This window comes from Metopolophium dirhodum, chromosome 9 (assembly GCF_019925205.1).
Source record: "Metopolophium dirhodum isolate CAU chromosome 9, ASM1992520v1, whole genome shotgun sequence".
NCBI lineage: Eukaryota > Metazoa > Arthropoda > Insecta > Hemiptera > Aphididae > Metopolophium > Metopolophium dirhodum.
The window spans coordinates 19,981,752-19,996,018 of NC_083568.1; the positions used below are offsets into that span (position 1 = coordinate 19,981,752).

At 28.1% G+C, this 14,267-nt stretch overlaps 3 protein-coding genes across 4 annotated transcripts; 1 reads left to right on the plus strand and 2 right to left on the minus strand.

Moving 5' to 3' along the window:
- The first annotated feature begins 1,646 nt into the window (after nt 1–1,646).
- Nucleotides 1,647–5,848, plus strand: LOC132952604 (glutamate-rich WD repeat-containing protein 1). Its single transcript, XM_061024940.1, has 8 exons — nt 1,647–2,060; nt 2,153–2,286; nt 2,402–2,551; nt 2,907–3,159; nt 3,217–3,385; nt 3,464–3,632; nt 3,698–3,865; nt 5,583–5,848. The coding sequence occupies exons 1-8, from the start codon at nt 1,868–1,870 to the stop codon at nt 5,718–5,720; spliced, it is 1,374 nt and encodes a 457-aa protein (XP_060880923.1). The 5' UTR covers nt 1,647–1,867; the 3' UTR covers nt 5,721–5,848.
- Nucleotides 5,728–7,752, minus strand: LOC132952605 (PXMP2/4 family protein 4-like). Its single transcript, XM_061024941.1, has 3 exons — nt 7,441–7,752; nt 7,232–7,363; nt 5,728–6,026 (listed from the first exon to the last, which is right to left on the minus strand). The coding sequence occupies exons 1-3, from the start codon at nt 7,696–7,698 to the stop codon at nt 5,862–5,864; spliced, it is 555 nt and encodes a 184-aa protein (XP_060880924.1). The 5' UTR covers nt 7,699–7,752; the 3' UTR covers nt 5,728–5,861.
- A 3,294-nt stretch (nt 7,753–11,046) lies between these two features.
- Nucleotides 11,047–14,259, minus strand: LOC132951592 (RNA polymerase II subunit A C-terminal domain phosphatase SSU72-like). 2 transcript variants are annotated; one of them, XM_061023373.1, is made up of 6 exons: nt 14,024–14,259; nt 13,840–13,955; nt 13,157–13,300; nt 11,561–11,700; nt 11,370–11,488; nt 11,047–11,310 (listed from the first exon to the last, which is right to left on the minus strand). In XM_061023373.1, the coding sequence occupies exons 2-6, from the start codon at nt 13,917–13,919 to the stop codon at nt 11,209–11,211; spliced, it is 585 nt and encodes a 194-aa protein (XP_060879356.1). In that variant the 5' UTR covers nt 13,920–13,955; nt 14,024–14,259; the 3' UTR covers nt 11,047–11,208. The 2 variants fall into 2 exon arrangements, with proteins under 2 accessions (XP_060879356.1, XP_060879355.1); XM_061023372.1 differs by having other exon boundaries at nt 13,840–13,958; nt 14,024–14,258.
- Nucleotides 14,260–14,267: the final 8 nt, after the last annotated feature.

A 14,267-nucleotide genomic window follows, 5' to 3' on the forward strand; every position in this document is an offset into this window, starting at 1 on the left:
TGCCTGTCAAACGGTATAAGTTATAGGTAATTATCAATTTAGTGTAACATACTTAACTTCTATTTTTCACCTAATATTTTAATCATAGGGACGTATAACCTTGTAGGTACTCCTAAAAAAAAATTTTCGCGGAATAATCAACTGCCTATGAACCTGACCACCCCGTGCGCACACTTATGAAATATATTTAATATATAATTATATACTCATGTAATACATTCACACATGCATTACCTACCTATTATATCCCTGAAAATTCAACAGTTATTATATTTATTTATCTTTTACATAATTTAGGTAGGTACATTACAAAATTATAATTAAAATTCTTTTTTTTTTTTTTTAATCACATTTATTTTTTTTCTTGAACACAATGTTTCCGTAATTATCAATGAATATATAATAAATCGGTATAGTCTTTAATATTTATCAATTATTGAAATAAAATAAACACACCTACTATAACTAGTAATATGAATAAATCCATGTATAAACTATTAAAATACAAACAGACATTAAAGAATACAATATTTTTCCGGTCATCGAGTTCTATAATAGTAGATAACTGACTTGTGAAGAAATGTTATTTTCGTTAGGTTGTTTGGTGGTTTAAAATTAATAAATCATTGAATATAATATTAAAAATACAAACTTTTTTTTTAACATTTATTATTAAATACACGATCTGTAATATTATTATTTTCCAATAAGCGTATGTGATCGAGGATACATTGCTTGAATGAACAGGAGATAAGAAGCCACCCATTGGAGACACTTAAGGGTAGGAGGAAAAATACTAACTAACAGCATATAATAGTTAGTTATAGGTAAAATATAATATATTATATCGTAAGGCATAGGTCATAAACTCATAACTCATAACCATAAGAATATTGTAGAACATTTTACTGCATGTTGCGTGTTATTTCAGAGATGGTATTCGTCACTCGTCAGTGAAATTTTGCCAACAAGAAATAATATGTGATATAAAGAAGAATGAAATATATTAATGCTGCAGACTGCAGTGTTTCAAAGACTAAGATTTATAGCATATTTTGATTCGGACACGGGGTATGCATTTTTTAATTTTTTAGTAGGTTTCTTTTTAATATTGTCAATTGATCAGGGGATATATTGTCCGCAAATTTTAAATTGTTTTTTGTATTGTAACTACTGGTATAACTATAACACTATTCACTATCAAAAAGTCGTGATAAAAATTAGGAAATTGGTCAAGTATAATTTTTTTTAAGTAAATCTTTTAAGTAGGTATTTCTCTCAATGATATTTAAATTAATTTTTATGAGTCTTAGAAATCCAAATGTACACATATTTATTTTATAAAATTGTATGTATTTGAATTATTTTTATTTTTGGTTGGTTTTTGATTTGCCTGCGTGGCGCGAGCTCACATGTTTCATATAATTATTTTTTTCACTAATTAAACTCTGGTTAATTATATTACCCAGTTGTATATACATTTTTTAAATTTTGACCATCTATCTCATTGAGAGCAGAGTTCTAGCGGCTCTAACTTGGGGTTGGGGACCGTTAAAAAAAATTATTATTATTTGCTGTTATCATCAGTTGTACTTATCTGTATTTTTCTCTTGATTGTTAAATGTAGATTGATAGTAAAATTTTTGATTACACGAGCAAGGAGCTACCGCGTGGTCGAAACGAGAAACATGTCGTTAATCAAAAATATTGTAATTTCGTCCAGCGTTTAGTGGTTGCCTCCTGTCAATTATAATCCGTATATTATTCTCAAGTCTATTGTGACTAGTGACTACAACTGACTAGGTAGTTACTAGTTGGTTGGGTTGGTCTTTTACTGTCGTCTGTCGGGAAAACATTAACTGGAAAAATGTCTGACTCTGAACACGAAAGTGAAGACGAAATGGTCGTCGAGGATGAAAATGACGAAGCCGGCGAATCTTCTGGGGCAGCTATTAAAAAAGAACCACGACAAGTTTACTTGCCAGGTCATCAAATGCAGGAAGACGAGTCGTTGGTATTCGATCCATCTGCTTACCACATGCTGCATGATATCGATTCTGGTACATTTCATAATTTAGGAGTTGTATAATTTGTTAACTTACATACTTATTGTTCTAAAATATAATAATCTATTTCCTATTTAAACCATCAGGGTTGCCTTGTTTGAGTTTTGACGTGATCGTTGATGACATGGGTTGTAGCCGTAGCGACTTTCCACATTCTATGTATTTGGTTGCTGGAAGCCAAGCAGAAAAACCTAAAGACAATTGTGTGTTTGTTATGAAGGTATACATTTTACTGAATATCCCTTAAATATCAACTACCAACACTTAACATTATATAAATTGTGTTTTGATTGAGAAATTGTCTTATTATATTATGCTAAAATTATTTGTTTTAGCTATCAAACTTGAATGCGATTAAAAATGATGAGAGTAGTTCATCGGATGATTCAGACGTTGAGTCTGATAGTGATGATGATAATTCTAAAGATCAACCTGTGTTGCAGATATCATCAATTCCCCATTTGGGCACTGTTAATCGAATTAGGGTAAATTACCCAAATTTTGTTTTTTACATTTTAACATTAAAGGCATGGATTGTGGTATAATGAAGACTATGTAGTCAGCAGTATTTATTATACAACTATTGCTCTACAAAGTATATAATAAGCACACTAATTACTTACAAATAAGTACAAAATATATTTATTTATTCATTTAACACTTAATGCATTTTAAAATTACATAACATACCACACTTCTCTTATTCTACTGTCATTAGCTGTATACTTTATTATCAGATATTTTTACTGTACCTAATGATTTAACATATTCTTATAAAATACTACATCCCATTGTCTTAAATCAAATTCTCTACAAAATTTTTTTTTTTTATGTTTATAGAATACTACAGTTGATGACAAAGTATTTGCAGCTGTATGGTCAGAAAAAAAAATTGTCAATATTTATGATTTAAATAGTAAATTGAAAGAAGTCGAAAAGGCTAATAGAAATCGTAAAATTGGAAGTGAGGAAAAGAAGAAAAAGTTTGGTAAAGCTGCTCCCAAGAGAATACTGTCTGAACATAAACCTTTATATTCATACTCTGGGCATAGAGATGAAGGATTTGCTTTAGATTGGTCTTCCAAGGCTCCAGGTATTAATTTATAATATAAAAAAAAATTAAATATTAATTCATTTTCTTTATAATTAGGATTTTTAGCTAGTGGTGATTGCAAAGGAAATATTCATACTTGGAAACCAAGTGAAAGTGGTTGGGTTGTTAATTTACATTCATTAGGTGGACATAAAGAATCTGTTGAAGATTTACAATGGTCTCCAAATGAAGTTAATGTGCTTGCTTCTTGCTCTGTAGACAAATCGTAAGTATATATAATACATTTTTTATTAGCAGTATAAAATATGATCTACAGCTTAATATTTATTTTTTTATTTAACAGGTTAAGGATATGGGATACACGATTAGCACCAAATAAAGCCAATATGTTGACAATTGCTGACGCTCACGATAGCGATATTAATGTTATAAATTGGAACAAAAAAGAACCATTAATTGTTTCTGGTGGTGATGATGGAAAACTTATGATTTGGGATTTGAGACAATTTAAAGTATACACTTTTATATCTTATAATTTAACGTAAAATATGATTCTAATAGTAATTTATTGAATTAGAAAGGTAAAGAACTAGCTGTATTCAAACATCACACTAGTGCTATTACAACAGTTGAATGGAGTCCAGATGATAGTTCTGTGTTTGCTTCTGGTGGTGAAGATGATCAAATAGCAATTTGGGATTTAGCTGTTGAAAGAGATACTACCAATGACCAAGATGACATAAAAGTATAGAATTTAAATTAATTATTTTTAAATAACAATATTTTTATTAATTATAAATCATTTATAATGGAAAACCTTATATGACGAATATGGGAACTTTTCATTTTAACACGTTAAGTGCCATGAGGCCGCCGGCTGCCGTAAAATCGTATGGATGTTTGTGTGATTTTTAGGCCGCACCATATTATTCCTAGGAGGCCATACGGCCGCGGGCTGCCTCAAAACCAATGTATATTCCTACCTGTTTTATATGATTGGCGCTGTAGTTATGCTTCTAAATCTAATGTTGGAATCATATTTTTAGACCAAATACCTCCCGAGATAATGCTGATAGCATTTCACGAATGTCAACATTAAAAACCCGATAACGTTTTAAAAATACCATTAAGTAAGGCCGCCGGCGGCCGCATGGCACTTAACGTGTTAAGTAACTTTCTTGATTTTTATAGAAAATAATTTTATTAACTAAACTCATATCCTGGTTCAAAAATTGGCGTGTCGAAATCCACGTGATCATGCTAACACCGGGTCGTTGATGGGAGATCAACTGATTATTCTCTTTTGTGACAGAGTATAGAAATAATCTATACCCATAAAATATAATAAATGTTGAGACCATGTGTCTATACATTACTGCTGTAAAGTGATGCCATATAGTAGAATAATAAGCATAACTTAGGTACTTCTTTCATTTTCCAGTTTAAATAAAAAAAAAAAAAAACTTAATTCTGTAATGACATAGGTATGTGGGCTTAGCACTGCTGAGCCAGATGTGGCCCACCTATGATACTCGATATGCCTATACTTAATAGTCGTATATTCTTATATATATATAAAAGAACGTCCTGTTTTATGTAACTATTTTCTGACCACGCAACTGAACTTTTTTCCAATTTTTTTCTCTGAGTTCCAAATACTTTCCTGAGTGTCACCAACGTGCCTGATTTTTCATTTTTTTGTCTGTGGAGGAGAGGAAAGAGAATTAATTTTATTTAAAGGTTACTATTTTTTAATGTGTCATTTTTTTTTACAAAGTTATTTCAAATACTCCTCTAAGTGATCTATTATTTCCAATTTTATTGTTACTTAAGAAAATGCAAAACCTGTTGTTTAAGAAGCCCCAAATTTATTCTCCCAACACATAAAGTCAAAAAGATTATACAACTAAATAATCGCCTTCACGCTATAAGCAATTGCTTACTGATTTATTGACAGAAATACACATAATATAAAAAACCTGTCTGGACTGTATGGGCAGCTGCTCTGAGGTCGTGCCAAAAATTTGAACACACAAAAAGTTCAAACTTTTCAAAATATTTCTCTCAGAAAATAACTAACATCCCTCCCTTTGTTTTCTAATCTTATACTCCATATTCCATAATGACTTAAAAACAACAACTGTACTTGACGAAGCAAGATTTTATAAATTTTATAAGCCGAATTATATAAATTACATTTTCAAAAAAATTAAGATTTAACTTTTACATTACTTGAACGAAATGTATTTAATTTATGATTTTATATCTATTTTCGAGACACGCCGTAACGCTAATATACGTAACACCTCATTTTAGGTGTGTTTATTTTTTCCCAGGCGAAGTCTGGTGATACAGCTAGTTAATATTATAATTGAATATTTGAGGTCTACTAGAAGTGTTAATATTTTAAATTTATTTAACTAATTATTTGATAATGTTAAATATTTGATTATTTTATCTAGGAAATTCCACCACAGCTTTTGTTTATTCACCAAGGACAAGAATCTATTAAAGAGCTTCATTGGCATCCTCAAATTACTGGAGTTCTTATAAGTACTGCACAAACCGGATTCAATGTTTTCAGAACCATAAGTATATAAAAAAATATATAACAGTTAAAAATATATTTAGTATTTATTACTATATTACAGTTATTTTTTTTTAATATACAATATACATACATAATACACACAATATATTCATAATTATATATATTTTTTTTTTGGAATGATTTTGTTTCTTTATGTAATGGCTAACGTGTTTTCCTTTTTTACACTACAGTGATTCATATAAGCTAAAAATGAACTCCAAGCGAGACTGCATAGACTAACAAATGGAATCCTATTTTTTTCTGGAATCATTGTATAATTGAACACCTGTAGTAAAGGCCAAACCGCTACACCCACCTGTTTTGTAAAATAAGTAGAAAATAAAGTTATTACCACATAATATAATAACTTCACAATGAATTTACTAAATTAATTGATACAACTTTTAAAATATGACTACAAAACATTAGAAAAATTGGTTCATTCTTTAAAAAGTACAAATATGTTTAGGCAATTTATAACTATTATCACTTGATTAATCAATTTAAGATAAATTTATAATTCTGTGGTAAGTATACTAAGGAAGTAAGGATCTATTCTAGTCAATTTTTATCTGTTTTTGAAATTGTATGCTGATGTATTATGCTATACACAATGTGGTAAAATATGGTTATGTCTATTTGCATTCATTATCGTTTCAATATTCAATAAACAAATCCAAATAATTTAGAAATCATAGAGCCAAATTTTGTATTGATTTTCATTAAGTTAGGAAAGTGACATTAAATATTATCATCTTAATGAATTTACACTATATATCAATAATCAAATCAAATAATACTTAGTTTGTTATTTTAAGTACATATTTTATGTATTATGTATACATATTAATGAGACCTGTAGATTTTAATTACATAAATATATATTGAATCTTGGCTTTTGAAACACCACAGAAAAATAATCAATCGTGATTTCAAAATTATAGATTTTATAGCAATTATATCTACTAGATTACTGGTTCTTGTATATTGGTAAAATGAAAAAATTGTATTTAAGATCACTAAAATGTATTGTATGGTAATTAGTTACTACTTATTACAGAAACGCCTTCTCATAACTTCAGACTTATGTTTATATTATTTTCAGTAACTGAATGTCTGAATGTAATGATGAATTAAAAAAAATTCTCTAATTTTTATAAATACTTATCTTAATATAAATTTAATTATCTTAAGTTGTATTTTAATGCCGTTTAACAAAAACTATTTATTTTTTTTTTTATTATTATTGAGCTTGAGCCTGGCAACTTAAGCCATTAGCTGTTTTGTTTGTAGATTGTTAGTAAGGGGAGGAGGAACGGCTTAAAACACGTTTTGTATGTGTGGCAAGGATACGTTGCTAAAAATCTCGGGTGGTCACCCATCCGGAAACTAGCAACGCCGACCGTTACGTACACTCAGTGCGTTTCCGCAGTTGAGTGCACGCACTGCGCCACACCAAGCCACAAAACTATATTATATTATGTTTTGGTGGCCATTAACAAAGATCATCAAATTGTGTACCTTATATGTCGGTAAAAACTTTTTTTCTACTTCTTTTTTCGCTTCCTCGACCGTCTTCCCCTCCAGTAAAGACATACCAAAATAAAAGCTCACCATTGCACAAGGTGAATACGTTACTTGCTCCAAAAGTGCCTGATAAATATTAATTTCGATATTATTTGTATAATTTGTTAACTGTTTGTGTGGGGGGTTGAACCTTGTTATCTCACTTTTATGATTGCGCTACGGAGATCATTCTTTGGATACAAGTAACGTGCAACAGTTAGCCATGCATTTAAAGTCGGTGCCACATAAAATGCTCCAAACAGTCCAAACCGAGCTGCCCTGGCAAAGTCAAATTTTTCATCTCCAAAAGCCATTTGTTGTATTAGACATCCTGTTGGCCATATTACTGCATACGAAGCCATTCCCCTGGTAACTGGGTAGGCGATTGAAAACTTTACTATTCGGGCGAAGACGGTCGTCATTTTCGAAGATAGTTATTTTTCACGCGGGACCTAGGTACAGCAATATTGTGACTGCATGACGGTAGGAAGTTCTCATTATTTTTGTGCAGTGTTATTATTTATAGATATGATGGTAGTTGCCAATTACAAAATTGGGTGATCTTGAATAAACCTTGAAACTGGCCATTGCCAAAATTGTACGTATATACAATGTATAAGAATTATTATATAGATACCTACATAATATGTTGTTATTTATTTTTGGTTTTAAAATATCTAAATTTTGCGAAATTGTATCATATTAATCAGGTATAGGTAGGTAGGTACCACGAAAATACGCTTAATATAATAATAAAATACAAGTTCTTAAATATCAACTTTTGCTTTTACTAAAATTACATGTTTGATGAATCAAAACAAACATTTTGAATTTTAAATACTTACTGTCCATGATATGATTATAATTTATAAGTATAATATATATCAATATCATCATCAGTTATAAACTCAAATTATTATCTCCGAACGAACAAAAACAGGTACTACAATAATATGTAGGTTTTATATTTATTAAAAATACTTAAATACTTTTATACTTATTTAAGCACAAACCATCCATTATTATTATTATTATTAATATGATTCATATTGAATATAGGTATATGATTTATGAACGAGCCATACATTTTGTGAGTATTGGCGGCATTATAGACAGGTGGGTATGAATGGATTAGAATATCATTCTCCCCACGCCTTAAAATAGACAAAATTGTGAACATAATTTTATTAAATATGTTATAGATATCGAATATATTTATATTGATCGAAAAAAATATTACAAAATAATTTGAAAATGTTCGAGATTTTGATGAATTTTGTCATTTTAACTTGAAATGCTCATGAAAAAAATTGTGTATGTAAATAGTCGATGCATCTTTAATATTTTTGAATTGATACTATAACAATTTGGAGGGAACTTGTATTAAATTTGCAAGTTCTTTGCCTGAGCAAAAAAAAATGTTATCGTGAATAATTAAAAATAAATTACCTACCTACAACAAATTGAAAAAATCATCATGACGTACAGACATTGCTAATATAAACATTTGGTGAAATGTTGAGGTATATATTCGGTTTTAGTCTTAGAGTTACACAATACAAAAAAAACGTAGATATATGAAATGTAAAAATGTATCAAATTTAAAAAGTTTGTAGTTAAAAATGTATTATATGTTCAACTTTTTTAGCTAATTAGCTAAGGGTTGAAAACTTACAACAAGGTTCAGCGTAACTAGGCTATTGTGTATAACCAAAAAAATATAAAAATACAGTTTATAGTTACTTTATGTTCAAATTTAAAGGAAATTTCGTATTAAATAACCAAAAATAACGATTTTAGTTATTTTGTTTTAATTGTATAATATTAATTCAACTTACCGGCTGCTGTATTATTAAAAAGTAATAAGTACCTACTAATAACAATATAAATATAATATAAAATATCCACACTGACAAACCGTCGTTTTTCGTATACAATGATATTATGTCATTGAATTAAAATTTAATACCATCCATTATACACTGACCCACTTGTAACCTGCCATACAGCAGAACGACATCCACTTATAGCAAACTTTTTTTTCTGACGCTTTTAAAAACTACAGGGAATTTTTCATTTTTATCTCTCGAGACTCGAATTTGCTGTTAAGTACTTCTTATTGTATATATTTAATAGACCATTATGGTGGGTGGACATCTTTTCCTCTCCCCCTTCCTCTAGAAGAGTTAATCTAAGATGATATTGGTGTACATGTACGGTGTAGTGAGTTGGTATTGGAGACATGCGTCGGAGTGTGTGCTCGATCAGGTCGTCCTGAGGCTAGACCGTGTAGTATGCTGATTTAAATCCTGAGGGTTGTTAGTATTTTTTTTTTGTATGTTTGTTTATCCACTGTTAGTCATAATTCAGAGGAGAGGTTGTAAAGAATTAGTTAACTGTTACAACTTGATTTATTTTTTCACCAGAAAAGTTTTTGAAGTTTAAAATCGAAGCGTTATTTCGACTCTTGCAGTGGGTAACTACACAGATACAAAAAAAATCCAATTGTTCATAAACGTTGATAATACATTTTTACTGGGTCAATAAGCTTGGAAATTGAATACCAACAATTAATGCTTCAAAAAGCTAAATTTTGCAATCGGTATTCGGTACCTATTTGTAGTCAATAATATTCGTCAACGGTGCGTTTTGTCGATGAGCTAAAATGGAAAACAACAAAACGCGTTATTGGGGCCAGACAAGACTGATTCACGGAACCGATTAAAAACCGTCAGGTGGACACCGCAACTTGCTACACACGATGATATTTGTCCGATCATACTGACCAAATTTTATATTTTTATATTATTTACTACACACGGTTTAATATAAGTAGGTACCTACTAGGAATCTTTTTAAAAATTATCTAATAATATACAAAAATGTTAAATTCCGCCACTGAAAAACTCCGCCCTAGGCGTGGACCTATGTCGCCTACCCATTGGCTCTGGGCCTGCCTACAATTTTCCTCAAATTGAGGTGTAGCTATTTAAAAATATTAAAGATACATAGATAGACACAATTTATTTTAAGAATTAAAATTTTTCAAATGTTCACAATATTCGTCAAAAAAAACCTCTTGTGTCGTAGGTTACTTTTAAATTTGATAATAGGTCGATTCACTGTAATATTAAAAATAACAGTAAGACGGATTATTTTTAACGTTTAATTTTCCATATAAGTACCTATAGGTGTATATATGTTAGAAAGACGGAGACAACTCATAATATGCGGGTAAAATGTCCTCTTAATAATATTAAAAAAAGACTTTTGAATTTCTATTTAGATAGGTACCTACATTACAGTTTTCAAAAATATCATCGGTTTGAAGCTTAACAATTTTCAAGAAAAATTGTGATTTTCATTTGGAAAAAAAAGTTAGTGTCTATGTAAAACCTATAGAAAATTGCGCCTATTAGCAGAGACTATGAAATTAAAAATAAAGTGTATAATGTAATTGTATTTGTGCGGTGAAAAAATTGCTCCCCCCCCCCCTATATCTTTGCTCTGGATCCGTGCCTGATAGATATAAAACCTTCGTTATACATGAGAAAATATAAAACATTTACAGTTTGACAATAAATTACAAAGCTAATTTTAAACGCAATAATTAAGCATTAGCCAATATATAAATTGGAACCACAATAAATTATTTCAAAACCGAATAAATTTTTTAATATTTGCCAATATAAAACAATTTTAATTGATAGTGTGCCAGAAAAGAACTTGCATTTCAATTACCGTCTAGCAAATGTACCAATAGTATGTAATTAAAATAAGATACTTAATTTATTGTCCAAAAAAACATTTTATAAAATGTTTAAATGATATGATAATGATAATAATAATATGGAATTATAATATATAAGAATAATAATATATAAGAATTAATATGGTATTCACAATTAAAATTGTATTTTATAACTTAATATTTAATAGAAAACTACACAGTTGAGTATTGACCTTTGACATTTTTCTTCATATTTAACAACTAATTGATCTATATCATTGTCAAGATCTTCACTTCTGGACAACTAAAATGGAAATAAATTTATATTAATATTTAATAGATATTTAGATAAAATTATCTTACCAGAGTAACAAATTCACAAATTAAAAATGCTCCAATTGTTGCTTCTTCATGATTGTCTTGAATGTTTATGTTAATAACATGAACTGGCTTATTGCCAAAACTTTGAATAGTTTCAAAATCTATACATATAAATATGATTTTGATTTAAATTTTTATAATAATGATAAGACTGTTAATTTAAACATACATACACTCAAGTACTTGATCATATACTCTCTCTTCACATGTAATGACAACAGTAAATTGTTCATTGCATTGTTGAAATCTTTCTGGATGCTGCTTTATCCGCCGATTTCTATCCAGCATATTCAACAAACCATTTTGCGTGTAACTAAATACAAAATTTTGTTAAGAAAAAAATTACAAAAACAATTACGAATTTCTCAACAAAATAATAATATATTTAATAAATAATATTAAAATGATATAGATATAAATTATATATATAATTATTTTAAATCATTTATTCAAGTCAATAGGAAGTGTCACTACTGGGTGGCTTCTTTCAACAATCTCCTTCATGTTCACGTAATATTTTTAGCCCATATTCTTATTGTGCCCCCATGGTACAGATTGTATATTTCATATAAAAAAAAAAATCATTTATAACTTATTTTTTTTAAATGTATTACAATAAATAAAACATTAATTAATGCAGATTTAAAAGTTAAACTGAAGAACAATGGGTATTAAAGAAATTTAATTTACATACAAATGTATGGTTTTATGAGTTTAAGACAATACAAGTATCAGAATGTAAATATATAGTTTAATTTTTTAAATATTAAAAATCTTAAAAGATATTTTTGAATTTTAATTTTCTATGACGCGCTGTTTAGCAAAAATATAATTTATAAGATTTATTAATATTTAAAACACTAAACGTTATATTGATATTCTGATACTTTAATCCGCTTAAACACTTAAAATCACACATTTATACATAAACTAAATTTCAAAAATAAAATATTTAGATTGGAAAATCGTAGTGTGAAGCGAGGAACTTTTATACATATTAGATCAATTACATTGAGCCAGGCCCAATGACGTTACGCGGCTATTCTACATTTTTTAATATCTCTTAAAGTAATAATTGTTTTTATACTGGATTTTTACCCAATCATAGCTACAATAATTTAACATTAAATTTCTGCTCCTTTAATAGTTCAAAAATGTTTAAATTAACTCTTGGACGAGCTTCTTCATAAATGTTCAGAATAAAATACAAACTCTAGTTAATGGTTTGAACTTTAAATTATACTCAAACTATTAAACTTAATTGTATTTAAATTATAATTATTAAATGGCTATTTTATAATATTGTTTAGACATTTTCAATAGTTCAGTTTATGAACAATTTTAACTGCATTTTCATTCAAAAACATCATAAATATTTTGCATTAAACTAAAATGTTTATTGTATGCAATGAACTATTATTGAATTTAAATTAAGTTTTAAGAAATACATTACAGTTACCTAAAAAATGACAAAGGTTCACACAAAACAATAAAACCTACTATACAGCAGACCAACTTCCTTAATTAATTTTTTAAGTTCATCAATTTATAAATTATATAACATTACAGGTATAAAGTATTAACTATATTTTTTATAATTTAAAAGTAAAAATAAATAAAAAATATTATTTGATAATAAGGTACACAAAAAGTTAATGTCTGCGCTACTTAAAATTATAGCTCAGTAAACATTACTTTGTTATTAAATAAAGTAATACAAAGTACAAAAAAGTAAAAAAACCATGAAATTAGTTCATTTTAAAGGATACTATGTTTTGTCTTTATTGTACAGATCTTTATAAATGTCATCATAAGAACATCCAAAGTCATATATATTTGGTTTTTCCTGCGCTGTTCCGGGTAACTTCACCTTGTCCCCAGTTCCAAATGATCGAACATTGAAACCTTTTTTACTATATTCATAAACATAAATTAATTAAAAACACCATGATGGCATAATAACTATGTATAAAATAAATATTAATAATATTATTATTATTATAATTATTGACTATATTATAAGGATCTTAAATATAGTGCAAAACCCAATCAGATAAAATCTTTTATGATGTAAAATGTAAATGACAACATGCCAGAATTCAGTGTTCAATTTTTCATAGCTATACATTTTAAATAACATCAGTTTCCCAAAATCAAAAATATATTCAAATATATGTAAATGGTAAAACCATACATATCTTGAAAATGGAATATATAAACTAGGACTTGACAATTAAAAAAAAAAATAATGTTTTTTAATAAGTTATTTTTTAATTAGCAACGACAATTTATAAAATGTTTGTCTAAAAATGACAATCCAATGAGAGCAAAATAGAGTGTTTACCTCAATTTACATGTATACAAATATTTACTAACAATACTTACGAGTTGTGATAGTAGAAAATAATAAATAGAAAATTCATAAAAATATAAATAACTTTTCATTATCTACCTTAAAAAAGCATGTGCTTCCATACTTCGATTCATATTACTTGAACAAACCACAGCTATTGTAAAATCACTGATCGCCATAATAACAAATTTCAACGTACACAGTAATGGAGTATGCTACTACAAAATAAAAACATTTTTATTTTATATTTAAACAGTGAGTTATAAAAAATATTATTAGATACCTTCCTTATTAATGTAGACTGAATGTATTGAATGATATAGAAAATTGTTATACGTTAAATACTCTTCAGACAATTCAGTCTTATAAAATATAAAACGTATAAGTGAGACATATAAGTAAAAACAAAATAAGAAGTTATATAATAGGTAGGTGTAAAAAAATCAAACTTTTTAAATAAAACAATAATAATTTGTATTTTGAAAATTGGTGAAAAAGTAACCAAAATTATAACTGATATCACTGTG